This window comes from Phaethon aethereus (genome assembly GCF_964289735.1).
Source record: "Phaethon aethereus genome assembly, chromosome: 6".
Lineage (NCBI taxonomy): Eukaryota > Metazoa > Chordata > Aves > Phaethontiformes > Phaethontidae > Phaethon > Phaethon aethereus.
In genome coordinates this window covers 10,267,214-10,283,844 of record NC_138580.1, presented here as the reverse complement: position 1 = coordinate 10,283,844, position 16,631 = coordinate 10,267,214, and the positions used below count along the sequence as shown (strand labels likewise).

Here is a 16,631-nt window from a genome sequence, read left to right as displayed (position 1 = left end):
TCTTATAGGCCCCCTTTAAGTACTGGCAGGCTGCAATAATGTTGTTACAAACTTCTACTTCTGTCTGGATTCAGTGCAATGTTAGTGTCTCATAACAGAAGCCATGCATGTGAAATGCCGTTCTGTACTTTTTAGTTCATCTTCTAACAGCCTGTAAAAAGTGCATGGCTGGCTTGGAAACCTGTAAAACTCATCTGTGCAATGAAAGCAGTGCAGAAATGCAGCTGCCGTTCCTGCACTGCTTGGTGAGTCTTTACAGTATTGTGTGGAGATACTGGTTCCAGTCTCAGAAGCAAGTCGGGGCGGGGGGTGGGGGGGAGTGTCTTTTGTTTGGTTTTTGTAGATGGTTTGGTTTTGGTTTTGCTTTTTTTTTTCCCTGCTGATGCAATGCTTTGCTCAGGTTGATGGGCTAAGTTGCAACTTCTTGACAGAGCTATGCTGCTAAGAGCTTCCAAGCTAACATCTTCAGCACTGTTAATACACACTGCGTTTCTTTTGTTCGAGTGGTGGGGAGCTATTGCTTTTTCTTGGTTTGTTTTTGTTTGGTGAGTGTGTTTTACTTAAGGTATTTCTCTGTTTGCTATCCTGTCTGGCTTGTAAGCATAGTCAGGGATATGCCTAAGTGAAACTACTTGTTTTGCTTTCTCGCTACACGACAGACTAGTTATGCAGACCTAACATATCCACAACATACGCTTGTGCACTGTCATTGCTGAATGCTGGATGATTACCTGCAAGTTACTTGTATTTCAAGTCTCAATGCGTGTTGAACAGATGTCCACGCCATTTTACTTCATCGCTTTAGTTTGGAAAGGTGTCACGCTGGAAAATTCTCAATGGTAATAACTGGGCATCAGTGAAATTAAAAATCACAATTGTCATCCAAGACTTGCTTCTGCTTTCTGTGGCTTCCCCACTGGGACAGATTTAGATTTTAGGGATCGTGGTTTCTATTCCAAAAGAAAGCTCATGGTGATTTTTCATGTAGCTGACTGCTTGTCAGGGCAACATCTACATAGTCAATTTTTTAACTTGAATTTCATTTTATGGCTGTGAAAACTCATACCAGAAAGGACCAATGTATAATTTTTTCTCTTTTTTTCTTTTTTTTTTTTTTTCCCCTCTCCCTCCTAATTCACAGGTTAACTTACTGAATTCTATACATGACAACTTTCACCAGTAAGTAATGGTCATTTTTCTCTTGATAGTTAAAATGAGTAGCATGGTTGGTTGGATGGAAAAATGGGAGCAGGCATGAGTAAGTCTAAAAATTGTTGGAATTTTTTGTAATAGAGTTTACATTAATAAAATAGTTTATTAATTCTGTTTAAGCTAACATTTGGGTTGGAATCAAAGACTTGGAATTACCTAACTTTTATAGGCAACATATGTTTTTAATATCTGGCTCTTCAGTTGCAGTTGTGGAAAGAAATCATTCAGTCATAGTTTTCCTGGCATTAATTTAAATATTTTTCTCCATTTTGTGAAGTTGTGGTTATTATATTGTGTACAAAACACTAGACTCTGACATATTTCAGACATGTTTATTATAGACTAACTCTGTATTTAAAGGTTTTGATGAAGTGTGAAGTCTTTAGGTAAGATCATGATTCCCTTGGAAGTTTGAGGTCAAATATCAATCTATGATGCAGCTGGCATTTTTTTTTCCCTGTGTTTTTTAGACATCACAAATAAAAAGTGCAGTATGAATTTTTGTCACAACGGTACAGTTCAGTAGTGTCATGGGGGAGGAGGTGGCTGTTTAATAGTTTTAAACAACTCTTCCTATTATATCTTTCTATAATTCTGTTGTAAAATTACAAGCTTCTTTTTTCACCAGAGTAATTAACTGTCTTTTTACTTACTTCTATAGAGTCCTTCTGTGTTTGGCCAGAAATTTTGATTTTTTTTTTTCAATTATGATTTTTTTCCCTATTGTGATATCCAAAACTTTTAATTACAACAAAAACCAGGAATTAAGCATTTAAGATGTTTTCCTTTGCCGCAGGGTTTGTAGATCTGTTTTGCTCAATGAGGAGATCATTTTGACTCTGTTCAGTCAGTAGAAACCAATGTTGTAATTGACAGTGGGGTTTTGTATTGGCTTTTTTGTTGGGGCTGTGTGTGAGGGTGGTGGTGTATATTTTCTTTGTCTCATTTTTCTTAATCTGTTTAAGATATGTTACAACTCTCAAATTTTCTGGGCTTTCCCTATTAGGGCATGAAATTATTTTTGCAATATTTACTAATCGGCTAGTCCTCTACTTACCTTCCTAATATTCACAACAGCTGATTTTCTTCAAAGTTTGTGCTTTTGGTTAGTTCATCGCAATTTATTTCTGCATAACACATGAGAGAAAGGAACAGACTTGAACTGACCCAGAGAACCCTGGTGTTGAGCTCTGTAGTCTCTTTTCCTGTCTCTTTGATAATACCAGCCAAAGAGCTGCACCGTTACCTGAAATCAGTGACTGAAAATATGAGTTTCTACATAGAACACTAAGCAATGTGAATTCTTGGACAGGGGTGAATATGCAAGATAACTGTAGATGAGACATGTCCCGCATCCCTGTCAGTTGTTACCTTTTTTTTCTTTCCAGAGCAATGGCATCGTCTGGTTCTCGTGAGCAGTTTTTACGGCAAATGGAGCAGATTGTAGAAGGCATCAAACAGAATCGGATGAAGGTCTGAGATTCTTTCTCAATTTCTTTGCTAGAACCTGGGAATGATTTCTGAAAAGACTCTTGGATAACAACTATGCATGGATAACAACTATGGCTGGAGAAATCCATTATGTGAGGTGCAAATTAAGCAAGCAAATAATAAGTATTACTTATTTTCAGATCTGTAAGAAACTGCTCACCACTGAAATGTTAATGAATAAAGTAGAACAGGGGTATTATAACACTTCTCTCCAGGTGGGACACTTATACCCCTTAACTTCATTATTGGCAGTGTAGTGATGGAGGTGCTTGAAACAGCTACAGGCAATGAGAATTCTTCCATTTGGATTGTGTGGGCAGTCAGACCTGTGTCTCGGGCATGGTTACTCAGGCAGCTGGAGCTGATTGAAGCTGCTTTCTGCTGCTGAAAAGGGTCAGCAGCACCTCACAGAGTCCCAGCCATCCCCTTCCCTTGTCCCAGTTGCTCATCTGACACCTTGCTGAATCTACTCCAGTGGTTTTTTTGTTGTTGTTTTTAACCTGATTTAGAAAAGACTCAGCATTGCTGATGAGTGTGTTGTGTCCACATAGCAAGTGAAAGGGGTTTGTGGGTGAGCAGAGCCCCAGTGCTCGTTCAGAGAAGACAAAACTGCTTCTGGTAAGATTTGGGGGCTGTTTTGTAAAAGCACAGCCTCAGTGGACTTGTGTTAAGTGGTCTTGGGGCAATGCAAGCATTAGGTCCTGCAGTGGTTCCAAGTAAAGCTGTCCGCAGGCATATTTGCATACAGTGGGGATAGGCTGAAATACTTCCTGGTAATGGTAGTTACTAACTTGTCTCTATTGTGTTGTGTTACTCTTATTTTCATATGTGAACATACTCATATTTTCCTACATCCCATAAAGGGGCTTTGAGATTTTTTTTCTTGGTAGTGGATTATAGCTGTTCTTATTTGAGTTTACATGGAAGTATGATAGACTATATATCAATATATACTGGAATGTGTTCTGAAAATGCAGTCTGTCCAGGTATTGGGCTGTTCTGTCTTAATACCTAAATAGAAACTTCAAATACAAAATATGGTAAGCATGTGTATATAGAAAAACAGATCAGGATAGAACTCAAGCTGTAATAAAGCTCTTTTGCACTAATAAACTCTACTGTAAAATATGACATTTAGTACAGACTTCTGTGTTCGAATAGGTGGCTAGTTCATTGCCCTTTTTTGAAATTAATTATTTTTATTTGCTTGACTTCTTTTCAGAGAGGACAAAATGACAGCAGAAAGAATAGTGATATTGATGGTTGTATGTATGGGTCATCTTTCTGTCATGAAGGCTGTTGATGTAACAAGTGCTTTGGCGTCAAATTGACATGATGAGAATACTCAGCAATTCTGACTTGTTTTCTGCCTTGTTTTCCATTGTGCACACAGAAATGGGCGACAGCGCAGAAGTGCAAGGAGTGAAAGCAGACTCAGAGTTCTGCTGTGACTTACTTCAGGTTCTTGCAACTGAACTGCTAAATCTTTGAAGTCCATACAATCGTTCTGGACTCTCTTACTATATTCTCAGATAGAATCAAAACTTTCAGCTGCTTCCTGTACAGTTAAGGGAGGGGAAAGTAAATGGGAGCTATCATGTCAGATGACTCCTTATTTTGGGAGAATAATTTCAGCATCTCTGATGGTTGCTGAAAGCAATGGCAGTTCACGTCACTTGTGCTGTATTTCTGCACTGGCAGTTTGACCACTGGCACGTTGTGAGAGAGTTTACAGGTGTCATTTCATTCCAAGGTGTAGGTGTCTGGATCAGCAGGAGGTGGCAGTTACAACTAATAGAGAAAAGCAAGAGTTTCTGAATGAAAAAGCTAAGCTTATCTCAATTGAGAGAAAAAAATGGATTGTTAGTGATGGAATAGATAATCATTTGGTACCTTCTCATGGTTGATTTCTTAATGCCAGTGAAGATACTGACCACAAATGGATGCTAAGAAAGTTTTAACAATTCACATAGTTCCTTGGGGAATAGATCCGCCACAAAAGGAAAGGTTTTCTCATTCTTCACCTAGGAAATGTCTGTTGGATGACTTTTTCAACAGGCAGGCTAGTTTTATGCTGCAAGGGTTATTCATCCCTGTGATAGTTTAGTCTTATCTGACTTCTGTCTGCAGAGCATTAGAAGTGCTCACAGTCAGTTTCATGATTCATTCTTAAAGTACATCCACTTTAATTGCTTTCTCTACAGCATTGAAGACCTTATACCTGAAGACAAATTCCAGTTTTCAAAGCCCATCATATTGCAACTGCATTGTAAAAGGGGCCTCAGGAGAAGTCAGACATACTTGTTACTAAGATCGAGTAACTTGCAAACAAGCATTTCAGTGTGACAACAGATATTCATGAGACTTTCCGAGGACAGAGCAGGCCAGTTTCTACTGGGAGCAGTATGTTGAGTCATGGTCATGCATAAAGGAAGCATTTTATCAAAGGGTAGTAACAGGGTCTGATCTCTTCCCAAGAATCTAGTTCCTAGGTGTTTTAGCAGTGCTGGTTTTAGCCTCATCCTAAAGGAATGGGACGCATGTGATAATGCTTTTTTCTGCATTAACACATTTGACGCTTTTTCTTCCTCAAGCATAACTTGGTAACTGGCCCTGATAAGCTGTGGTAGGAGATATAGCCTGATGTTTTAGACAGCAGCTGTCTTTGTAAGGGAGACCTTGTTAGCAGTGTTCATACTCAGGGAAAGTTTGGGATGTTTATTTCTTTTAGGCATAAGAATAAGATCAATGTTGATACATAATACAGAAATGCAGCAAGTTCTGATGCTGTGGAATTAACTGCTTGTTTGGGCTTTGGGGAATTCTTACAGTTTTTGGAATTGCATTTTTCCCGGTCAAAATTCAGGAGATGAAAATCTGTCAGAGAGAATGCAAAAATAATTTTTAGGGAGAGGAATACAAAAGGGCTTTTTTTAATGTGGTTGTGCCCTAGCAGGAGAGGGAAGGAGGGAAAATTTACTCTCTAGACTAGCAACAAACTTGTCTGTGATGCTGTGATGGAAGAACTTCATTAGAACTACCTCTGAGAGGAAGGCAGTCTGTTCTATAATAAGAACCAATCCTCTTCCTGTTTAGGGACTTAAGTTATGTTTGTCACAACTTTGTCACAAGGAGAAAAGAAAAGAGATTTCTTATGTGTGGGTCTTGAGCAAGTACAGCATTGCATAAGAAGGCAAAGATGTCTCCTGCCCTTCCCGTTTGATATAACTAACAAAAAAACAAAACAAGATCTCAGCATTGCATCAAAACCCTTTTTTCTTTTTTTCCTCCTTTTTTCTTTTTTTGTTAATTAATTTCACTGTGTCATCATTGCAGTAAATTGTTTAATGAGCAAGATTCCTGGCATGCAGAGATGTGAGCCTTAGTCAAATTCTGAGTGCTACCTATAGTGCCGCTGGTACTGAGATTCAGCATTAGGTGTTTAAATGTTTTTTTTTTAAGAGCTGGCCTAAATGTTTGTTGCATTTAAAGCATGAGCCAGGGATATCATTTATGAAGCACCTGTCTCCCATTGTCTATTGTAGGTAGTTGTTCCTTATACAGTATACTTGTGTGTGTGTGTATTCCTTATATAGTGTATGATCTCTTATCCTTCCTGTATACCAACAGATGGAAAAGAAGAAGCAAGAAAACAAAATGCGTAGAGACCAGTTGAATGATGAATACTTAGAGCTTCTAGAGAAACAGAGGCTTTATTTTAAAACAGTGAAAGAATTTAAAGAGGTAAGAACATTTTTCCTAAACTGTCAATTGTTCAGTGACCCATTTTGGCTTGGCTTGTGCATTAATGTATGTCATAGTTTCATGAGTATTACCACTGGAATAACATCATGGATGAATCAGAATTATCTTCAGGTTATCACTCACTCCAGACTACTTTGGATTTTGGCAACCTTTCAAAATAAAAGGGTTTATTAATATTTATTATGTGAAGATATAACTAGTGGAGTTAAGAGCAACTACCTCCTTATCTGTTTGCTTTCTATTAACAGGAATGCCGTAAGAATGAAATACTGCTGTCCAAGCTGAAAGCTAGTTCTTCCTGAAGAACTCCAACTGGTGAAGTTTATAGATGATTGTTCAGTCCATTGAATCTCTTTTGTGAGGAGACAGTTATAACTGCAATGTAGATTATATATAGATATAGATATATATATAAAAAAATATACACACAGATGTAAAAGTCCTTTTTTTTTTTTCCCAGTATGTATTCAGTTTTACATTCCTTCATCATGTGGCTGTATTATTCATTATTGCCTCTGCTACACAGTAAAGAGTTAACATAGTACAGCAAAACAGAAATATTGTCTAATTTTATTTATTTGAGTTTGATTTTTTTTCCCACAGTAAGGACAATGGGGATGTTTTGTATTTGGGTTCTAACACTGAATTAGGTCAAGATTCTGGAATAAGCACTTATGGACTGTGTAGTATGTCCAGTACCACAAGATGAGCACTGCAGAATGCAGTGGTTTGTCCATTTTGGCCAAAAAACCCCACAGAATGTGATTCTTGAAACTCTCTTTGCCAGCTAATAACTTCACATTATTTTAATTTACACTCTAGCCATAGATAAGATTCCAAAGGATTAAAATTAATTTCTAATGGTTAAGATGGAAGAAAATGGAATATTTACACCTTGGATAATTCCTGGTGTAAAATTATAGATCTATATTTTTATAAAGTCTAGCTGTTGTATAAATTTCTTTGAAATTTCATTTTTATATATAGTGTGCTTGTTAAATTAATAACTCCAGGAAAAAACACCTTAATCACTAGGATCATCATGTTATCCCTGGCTGGGATGAAAATCAAAGTCTGAGTCACCTGCGATATAGGAAGATAAAGATTCAGACATTCTGCTCAAATGAACTGATGTTCACTCTTTGAAGACAACATTACCATCAACATCTTGTTGAAGATTTTCCCTTGAAAGTTTAGAAACTTTGTGGAACACTTTCTGAAAGATTTTTATATCTGTATATACAGTATTTTATAACTCAATTGCTTTTTATACTTAACATCAGGATTTTGGACTGACTTCTTAATGTACATCACATCTTCAGGACAAGAAAAACCACGTTCTTTCTCCCCAATAACACTGACAGTGCTGTTTGATTACTTTCTATGGCAGCAAATATAAAATAAACAATGTTTGGAATCCAGTGACCTTCTGCTATTGTGTTTTTAAGGTGGAACTTGCTTTAGAAGCCTTAATAAGCTTTTGGATTATGAGTGCATTAAAAGATGAATTGTGTCAATATTCACTGGTAAGGACGTTCATGTGTCACATAGCAATCGGTAACATTTTGTTTTCTCTTGCTGCTTTCAGTAAGCTTGGTGTTTTGGTATTTGGCACAAGCTGTCAAACCTGGTGCATGCAGAGGAGGTCCATGGAAGGTTACGTTTGTTCTTCCATAAGCATCTGCTTAAGATACAGAACTCTCAGTGGAGACAGCACGAGTTCATCACTGTACACTACCTGACTCTTTATTATTATATTATTTATATTCTTATATTCTTTTGAATACAATGGAAGGTTTGATATCAGCATGTGAATTTATGTAAACTCTGTAGCACTGAAAATGGAGAAGCGCAGGCATTTGTTAAGCCTTGCAAAAAGGAGATTGTTGAGGTTCTGTCCAGATAAAATGCAGTGAGCTACCGGAACTGTGGTAGACTAGGTTCAAGGTGATGTACCTTCTCATAAATGAGACTGTGACAACCTGAAACACTTCTCCTGTTCCTTCAGTACAAACAGAAAGCCTTTCCACGGAGGCAGTTTGTACCTTGCTCCCCCACACTGGTTAGTGACTGAGTATGTACAGGCTGCTCCTCTTGTCTGTATTCAAAGTCCATCTTCCTAGAGCTGGTGAAGTAATGAAGGCAAAATTACATTCTGAGTACCTTCAAAGAAGGAAAAAAATTACATTCAGGGTTCCTTCAAAGAAAGACTTTCTCTAGTCAACTTTGATATTAGGAGATGTTGTTTATGTCTACAAACTTTGCCCTCTATAAAAATGGTAATTCTCTTTCTAACTCGAAAATTGAGTAACTTAACTTTGGCACCAAGATAACCTGTTTGTGAATTCAAGCTGTGAAGTATTTGCATACCATGCACGTCTAAAAAAAATAACTTGGATGGACATTTCAATTTGGGTTTTACAATTTTCATCAAAATTTCCTAGGTAGAATAAGTAATAAACTTACATGTGGAATAAATGATGTAGTTGTTTGTTCAGTTTAACATGTAACAGGTAAGCATGAAGTTTAAAATACAGTAACCTGGAATATAAAAAGTTTAGATCCATTGCTCTGGCTAGAAGCTAGTAACTTTGACTAAGATATAAATCTGGGGTGTTTGAGGATCCAATTATTGTTCATAGAAAATAAATCGGAGTCCAGATTGTAACATACTGTAACAAGCCAGTTTCTTTCTACAATAGATTGAAATCCAGGGCAGACGGACGCTATCTTTGCTTTCAGATCCCGATGTGAAAATGAGAGGAAAGAAACTGGAGAGGTACGGAAAATTTACATCAGCTGTTCCTTGCTTTCTCTCACGGGCTGTGTATGTTGGGGGCACCATTGGGGAGGAATTGGCATGAAAGAGGCACTTCTAATGGCCAACTTCATTCTTCCTCCTGCTTAACTTGGTGACTGTCAGGCTTGACCTGTTGGGCTGTCCCCAGTCAGTGTTGGTGTGGAGGAACAAGTACACATCATGATACAGATACTCGTGGGAACGTGATTTTTGGGAATCTTATCCAAGATGCTTTGAGGCTATAAACATGACAATCCTGCTAAACAGAAACAACGCAGTCAGTTAATTTTGGCTTCCAGTATGTGATGACAGCTATTTGTCAAAGTGAAGGGCAGTGTCAGGAGGCAACGTCTAAGTGGAGTTTTCAAAGAGAGGAAGACAGTGTTTTAAGTGGTTATCATTTTCCTTTAAGTCAATAAAGCTTCAACGTGTACCATGTCTTTGCTGGAGATTTAAGGACTTTTTGCATAATTACTTTTTTGGTCTACGGAATTAAAAATATTTTTTAATGCCCCCCGTTTGGTGATTGAAGCTGTGCAGCTGAGGCACTGAATTGTGAGAGTGTAAATGCATGTGTGCAAAGGACTAGTGAGTATTTTGGTTACCCTGCTTTCTTTTACTTACTAACCGCATGTAACTGCAGAAGTTTTGCACTAACTAAAAAATACAGTTTTGCAGTGATGAGCTTGGACCATTTCCCTTGTGCATCAGGACCTGGTTGTTCTCAGAGCAATGCCCTCAGCTCTCACTGATGTCAGAAAAAATTATAAGGACATCCTTCTCATCTGTGCTCTGATTCCTGTAAAAAGTCTGGATAAAATTAACAACAGTGGGTGCAGGAGGAGGGATAAAACCATCACTTTAAATTGTAACAGTGGATGGACAGGCTTGCAGGTTAACATGTTCTATAGAGGCAGTAGCTGTGGTTTAAAGTTTTATTGCAGCTTTTTAACTTCATTGAGAAAAGGACTATAGGATGCTTTTTGTTCTATCTGGCATCAAAGCTGATTCCCCTGCTCATCTGTTAAAGACCTGTACTGATACTGCAAAGAGACATTCCCAGGGGATTGGTAGAGTGGAGTCAGAATAAGATGATACACAGAACAGGAACTTCACTGCCATTGGGAACGAGAGAGTTAAAAAGTACAAATGAGCAGCGAGTCGGGATAAAAGGAGCTGTGCTGGATGTAGAGCTGAAGAGGAGTGACTCAGGAGAGATGTGATCTGCCTATAATTGCCTTCAGCTTTAGCATAAATAAAGGCTGCTATATATTTAGTCTCTGAACATACCTGGTTAAGGAGTAATGATCTGATGCTGCAAATGAAGTCTGGACAGAGAATAAAGTTCAAAGCATTAAAAATGACTGAGCAGGCTTCCAAGTGCCCAAGTTAAGGCACCTCTAAATACAAAGCCAATTTAGATTTACCAAGAGATAATAATATGTAACAGAACAAGGTGACAGAAGAAGCAGCGAGAAACTGACCTGCCCAATGCAGGTATGAACTGGAGTTTCGCTGTGTGATCTGTGGCACTGGGAGACTCGGTACCGCTATGAGAACCGTAACCATTCATGGGAAATTCCTGGTTCTGGCCCCTGGTAGAGGCAGCGTTATTAGCCCCGGTCGTTCTTGTGTTGCACTGCACTGGTGGTCTAGCTCTTAAGAAAGCAAAATGTTTAAGACAATGTCTGGAATGGACACAAGCAGGACTCATGGATGATCTAAACCGTGTCTTATCAACTAGAAGGTGATAATTTGTTTAAACTGGCAATTTATTATCAGGTCTTGTGTATTTTGACTCTTCCAGTGATTAACTTGAAATTAAAAATAACAGTCCCCAACATACAAACCTATAGCAAGCAGAATCTGTCCTAATTCTCCATTTCAGCTGGTTCTAAGGAGGAGCCAAGAGTTTCTCAGAATTTGACCTCAGTGTTGCTGGATTTCTCTGAGTGTTTAAAGAGAAAAGTCTTGCCCTGAATTAATTTGGTGTTACCAAGCTTATAAAATAACATTTACAGGGCTTGTAGCAAAACTTCTTTTGTTTTTTTATTTGATAGAGCCTGCTCAGAGTTTTAATTTGCATTGCAATAAATTTAATTATTTTGATATGCTGATGACTTACTTTACAGCAGTTTATTCTGCTCTGTTTCAGAAGCTGAGACAGTCTCCGAACTTACGGCATACACGCACCCTTTACACTGTGACAGCTTTCTTTAAATGCAGTTCCAAAAGTGCACTTGTAAAATACCTTATGAGAGTGAAATCATGTGTGACATACACCTAATCTGAGCATGACAAAACCCAATCTTGTTACAGTATATCAAAATGGAGTACTGCACCAAGACACTTTTGATTTGAATAAAAGAAAATCTTTGAAGGCAAGTTAAAATGTGACCAATATTTTCTTTAAAGTTTCTTCCCCTCTTCCTCTTTATTTCATTAAAAATCTGCTTATGGATGTGTGACCTTAGTGTGTAGGTTTCTGAACCAAACAGTATTTGACAGGGGAGAAATATATGACATGCAAAAGCATTTTACTCTGTGACCAAAAGTAGCACATTCTCTGGAGACACTATGGTATAGGTGTACCCAACTATATAGGATATAGCAAAACTTTGCTGAAATTTCTTTAGAAACATAGAACTAACTTGCATGAGAGAAAGGGTATTACTTCCTTTAGGTCCCACTTTGTATAGCTGCTGGTACTTGCGTAAAACAGGCAGCTGGAGAATTGTGCTTTGCTGGTACACCCACCTCCCTAGAGCCAGCTTTGCTAAATTAGGCACGTAAGTAGGACACACGTACAAGGCTATACATAAATCTTATGCGTTTGGGTGGCAGATGACATACATACTCTTAGGATAGTCTTTTATTTTAAAAAATTTATGAACACAAGCCTGTTTATTCATGCAGTGTCTACACAGCCACGGCTGCCACTCGGGCAGCGGGCAGCAGAGCAAATAAAGCTCGTGTGCCTGGGGCTGGAGGCAGGCGCTGCCTCTTTACCCAGCAGTTCAGGCAGGGTCGGCAGCCGCTTCGTGCTCATCAGCGTGTTCCCGTATCGGCTGCTGCTCGCACCTGGTGTCTCGGTGACTGTGGTATAGACTGGGTTATGAGGCACTGCTCGCAGCGGTTTGTCAACGTGTATTCTTAGGGCCAAACCCTTCATCTCTTTGCATCAGTCCTCATGTAGGAAGGGCGTGGAAATTCTGATGTAAAAGCTATGTAGAAGCAGGGACTGAAGTATGGTTGAAAGATCAGGAGCTCCTGGGTACAGTAATGAATTTCTGAAGAGCTTTCATTGTGGAAGCTGTAGCATAGCTGTGGGTTTCATGGAGCAAGGAAGAGCATAGAAAGTTATTAGCCTTTTCTCTTCATATTTTGTCTTCCAAAGCTCTTTGATTTCTGCCCAATTCCAACAGCACAACAAACTGAGGCCTTAATTTTAATATAGCTGCAGGGCTCTTGGAGCCTTGCTACAGGATACAGCAATGCCCTTCTGCTGAGCAACAGTCTCCAGTGAGTTTTCCTGGGAGCAGACTCAGTGTCAGGAAATAGAATTAAGACTAGTAGTCCACTGTGTACAAGCACAGATGACTGGTGTACTCCGACTTGGCAACTTGTATTTGGGGAAATAAATGACCATACGTCTAAGCACTGCCAAATTATGTTTCTTTAGAATAGCTGATTTTTCTTTTTTTTTGGTCTATTTGTATATTCAGGATACTGTATCATTTATCGTAGTTCACATGGGAGTTGTATTTTCCATATTTTCTTTGGTTTGTCTTGAAGCCAAGGGTAACAACGCAGCTGTAGCATAAGATCTAAACTCTAATGCTGGAAGTGCTAGAAAGAGGAAAGCTTGCATGCTTGATTTTACTCTTTCTTCTTTTTTCAATTAAAATAAAGTTGCAAGTTTTAGTAATGAGAGTAATTAATCACAGAAATAAAGTACCCAGGGAGGTAGAAAATTATCCACAGTTCCAGCTCTTTTTAATCAAGGTTGATGACTATCCAGCAGTTATGCTCCCATTGCACCAAGTTACTGGGTTTGGCGCACAAATCCGTGGGTAAGACGCTGTTCCTGCTGTGCAGGCGGCCAGGGGATGGTAATGCCAGGATGGTAATGCCTCTTCCGGCTTTGAGCGGGAAGCGGCATCCAGCAGGTTAGGCCATAACCCCCAGATAATGTATTTCTTTCCCTGACACTAAGCTCAGGTTCCACGCGATTAAAATCCAGGCTTTTAAGCCCTGAATATGTGTCGCCGCTTTTCTAAACGCAGACATGCACGGAGGCGGTGTGGGAAGCTGATGTTGTGAAGAGCTTTCTCAGTCTGCACTGTACTGAGATGAAAGCTCTGCTTGTTTCTCGTCGCCTCCAGGTGAGCATGATGCCAGGCTGCTCTCAGTGGAAGCCTGTCATTCTGTGACAACTCACGGCTGTCACAGATGCTGGGCTGGGCAGAGCACTGAACTAGCTGAGAACTTCTCACACTGAAATTACAGAGGCTCAGGTTCACCTCCGAAGGCAGCTAAATTCACCTTTGAGGAGGTGGAGAGCTACGTGGTATGCTGCAGCGGTAGCTCTGCTCCCAGCTCTCTCTGCTCTCAAGCTAGCTGAAGACAGCCCTGCCGCGGCTTCAGCACTCGCAGCAATACCGGTGCGGCATACAGCTGCGCTGACCTGCACGGGAGCCTTCGGGCTTTACGGTGTTTTTCTCACGTTCCAGATGCCGAGTCATGGTAAAATGTACCTTCAAAATCCGTGTCACTTCTTGGAAGGGTTCCTGCAGCAGAGCCTGGTGTTTTTCCAGTCAGTCAGCTGGCGCTTAGTTGGCACAAATCTCTGCTGCTGCAGCCACAGGCTGCGATGCACCTTCACTTCAGCACAGCAGGGCTGGTGTTGCATTTGCATGCTAGTTACGGCTTCTCTTACTGGGCAGATGGGGGACAGGCACTAAAATTGGTCCAAAACATGATTACTGGAAACTTCAGAAGTGGCCGTGTGCAGGAGATTTGTATGCTTTTCAAGAAACAGCTTAAGGTGACCTCTACCTTGTCTCCTTCCATGTCATCTGTTTGGATTTTAAGGTTTTTAGAGCAGTGACTATCTTACTTGAAGCATTCAGTTCACTTGAAAAATTCATCAATGGTTCTGAATAAGGCCTGTACGTTTTAGTAACTTCTAGACTCTTATGTATGCTTCTTCCTTCTGGTTTAATTAAGCCTCCAAACACTATTTTGAACTGTAGCTATTCCACATGCAGGCAAATTGAGATTCACAAATTATTTGTGTTGGCTTTTAAAAGTCTGAGCCACTACCTAACAACTCTTTGAAATTCTAGGTTATTAACATTTCTTAAGTCCCATTAAAATTGAGAGGAGAAGCATCCTCTGCCTAAGATACACAGGTGGCTGTGGCTGCAGACACAGCAGGTCACACCGGAATTGCACAGTACTGCAGCGTGTGAGGGACAGCAGTGCCTGGGCTCACCGTACACTCTGCTAGTGAGATGAGGCCAGGCCGCTCCCTTAAGGCACTGGTGGGATGTGTGCTGTGATGGCATTTGTTTAAATTACTTAGAAAGGAGCTGGAACGTCCCTCAGTCTAAGTTACCCATAAACCTGACATTAAGCTCAATTTGACGTCGCCAGGTATATGAATCGTTTTAGGCTACATTGCAGTAAACTCTGCTTTAAAGTTAAGCAAGTAAAGGCTGCATCATTTTTTTGTTTTTCAGAATACATGAGCTACTTGAGACTACCTCTCCGACGTGGCTGTTAAGCACGTCAGTCCCGAGCCGCCGGACATACACCTAGTGCCATTGCCTGTGAGAGACTGCCAGGATACCACGACTTTGGCAGGAGCTTTGCAGTCAGCACTCGCGTCGATGTGACACCCTGTGGCTTGGTAACCATCAGAGATGGGGCTGAGCACGATGCGCTGCAGCAAGATCAAGATGCCGGCGGTGTAGTATTGCTGGAGCCGAAACTTGTGATTTTTCAGTTAGATGCTTTAAGCAGCAGAAAACACAAAACTGGCAGAGAAAGGCAGTGTAAAAGGTTAAACCTCAACTTTGAAAGGAGTTGTGATGTTGCCCAGCCCCATCAGAGCGATGATGTTTAGGTACTGTAAGAGCCAAAGAAGCTTTAGGAGGAGATGGGAGAGGGTACTGGCACTCTGTGTCATTAAAAAGCTGCCATGCTAGAACTACTCTGCTGTCAGCAGGCCGCTCTCGGGGAAGCAGAGGAAGTAAAACCCACCAGAAGAACAAATATGGAGAGAGAGAGAGAGACTGGGAAGTGTGCATGGAAATACTTCTCTCTTAATTAATTTATGCATATATTGTTGGGACGGGGTGTTTGCTAGATCTTCAAAAAACAATTTAAGGCTTGGTTTTGAGTCACTTTGGAGTTTTTTGGAGTCATTTAGACCTGATGGCATCAATACCTTCCTTTCTTACAGGAGGAGGAAGTTGATGCAAGCTGACAAATTGTGGACTTCAGTCAGGTAGGGAGATGAGCACAATATTTATGGTGCAAGGACCCCAGGCAGCACAGTGCAGATACTCGCCTACCGCTGACAAGCGGCCACGTGGTGCTGCCAGCAAACCTGGTGATTGAATACAGCACGTTTGGTGTTTGTAACACAAATGCATGCTTAGTTTTATTGTAGCATGAAATAATAATGCATACAGTCCCTGTGCACTTGGAGGTATCAGGTGTCTCTCTTGAGCTCACCTGGGTTTTGGAAAACAGGGAGAGCCTGAGCCCTGTGGAGTGAGGGAGTACAATGCAGGTAAAAATGCCATGCTAGATCCTCCTCCTGTGCAAGTGGTGTGAGCACATTCTCCGTAGCTCTGAGTAATTTTACACTTGCCTCTAAATTTTCACTTAACCCCAGGGTACGTAACTGACCTGTATTTCACCAAGACTTCCCATCAAGGACTGCTGGTTGCTAGAGAACACGCGTCCCTTCAATCACACTAGGGCATGTTTTTGAGCAGCTTAGTCATCCATTTTAATTTCACATCAGTTCACCAACTAATTGAATACAGCATGTTTATTCCCTTACAAATATATCTCAAAAATGAAGCCAGCCTCCTGCCCATATTACAAGCATTTCATTATTGCTCAATTAGCAGTTCCCACTGGTGCCTCTGCTGCTGATGAGCGAGCTACAGCATGGCACCTGTAGCTGGTTAGATGGGATCAGTCCAGTTAGATTGACAGTCGTGGTATTAGATGCACGCAGTGCTTTGCTTGCAGACCTTAACACATGTTGAGTCAAAGAGCAGAACAGGAGCTATTCACGGCTTCTATCTTCTTTGCCAAACCCTGGAGCAGCATATATGTATTT

At 40.2% G+C, this 16,631-nt stretch overlaps 1 protein-coding gene across 1 annotated transcript in view; it reads left to right on the top strand.

Moving 5' to 3' along the window:
• Positions 1 to 7,601, top strand: part of CCDC93 (CCC complex scaffolding subunit CCDC93) — a gene marked incomplete at its 5' end in the record, with an annotated part of 52,060 nt that extends 44,459 nt beyond the window's left edge. Inside the window, 4 exons of the mRNA XM_082001235.1 lie at positions 1,142 to 1,179; positions 2,601 to 2,685; positions 6,334 to 6,447; positions 6,717 to 7,601. Of these exons, the coding sequence (XP_081857361.1) occupies positions 1,142 to 1,179; positions 2,601 to 2,685; positions 6,334 to 6,447; positions 6,717 to 6,770 (291 nt within the window). The 3' untranslated portion in view covers positions 6,771 to 7,601. The remainder of the gene's footprint in view (positions 1 to 1,141; positions 1,180 to 2,600; positions 2,686 to 6,333; positions 6,448 to 6,716) is intronic.
• Positions 7,602 to 16,631: the final 9,030 nt, after the last annotated feature.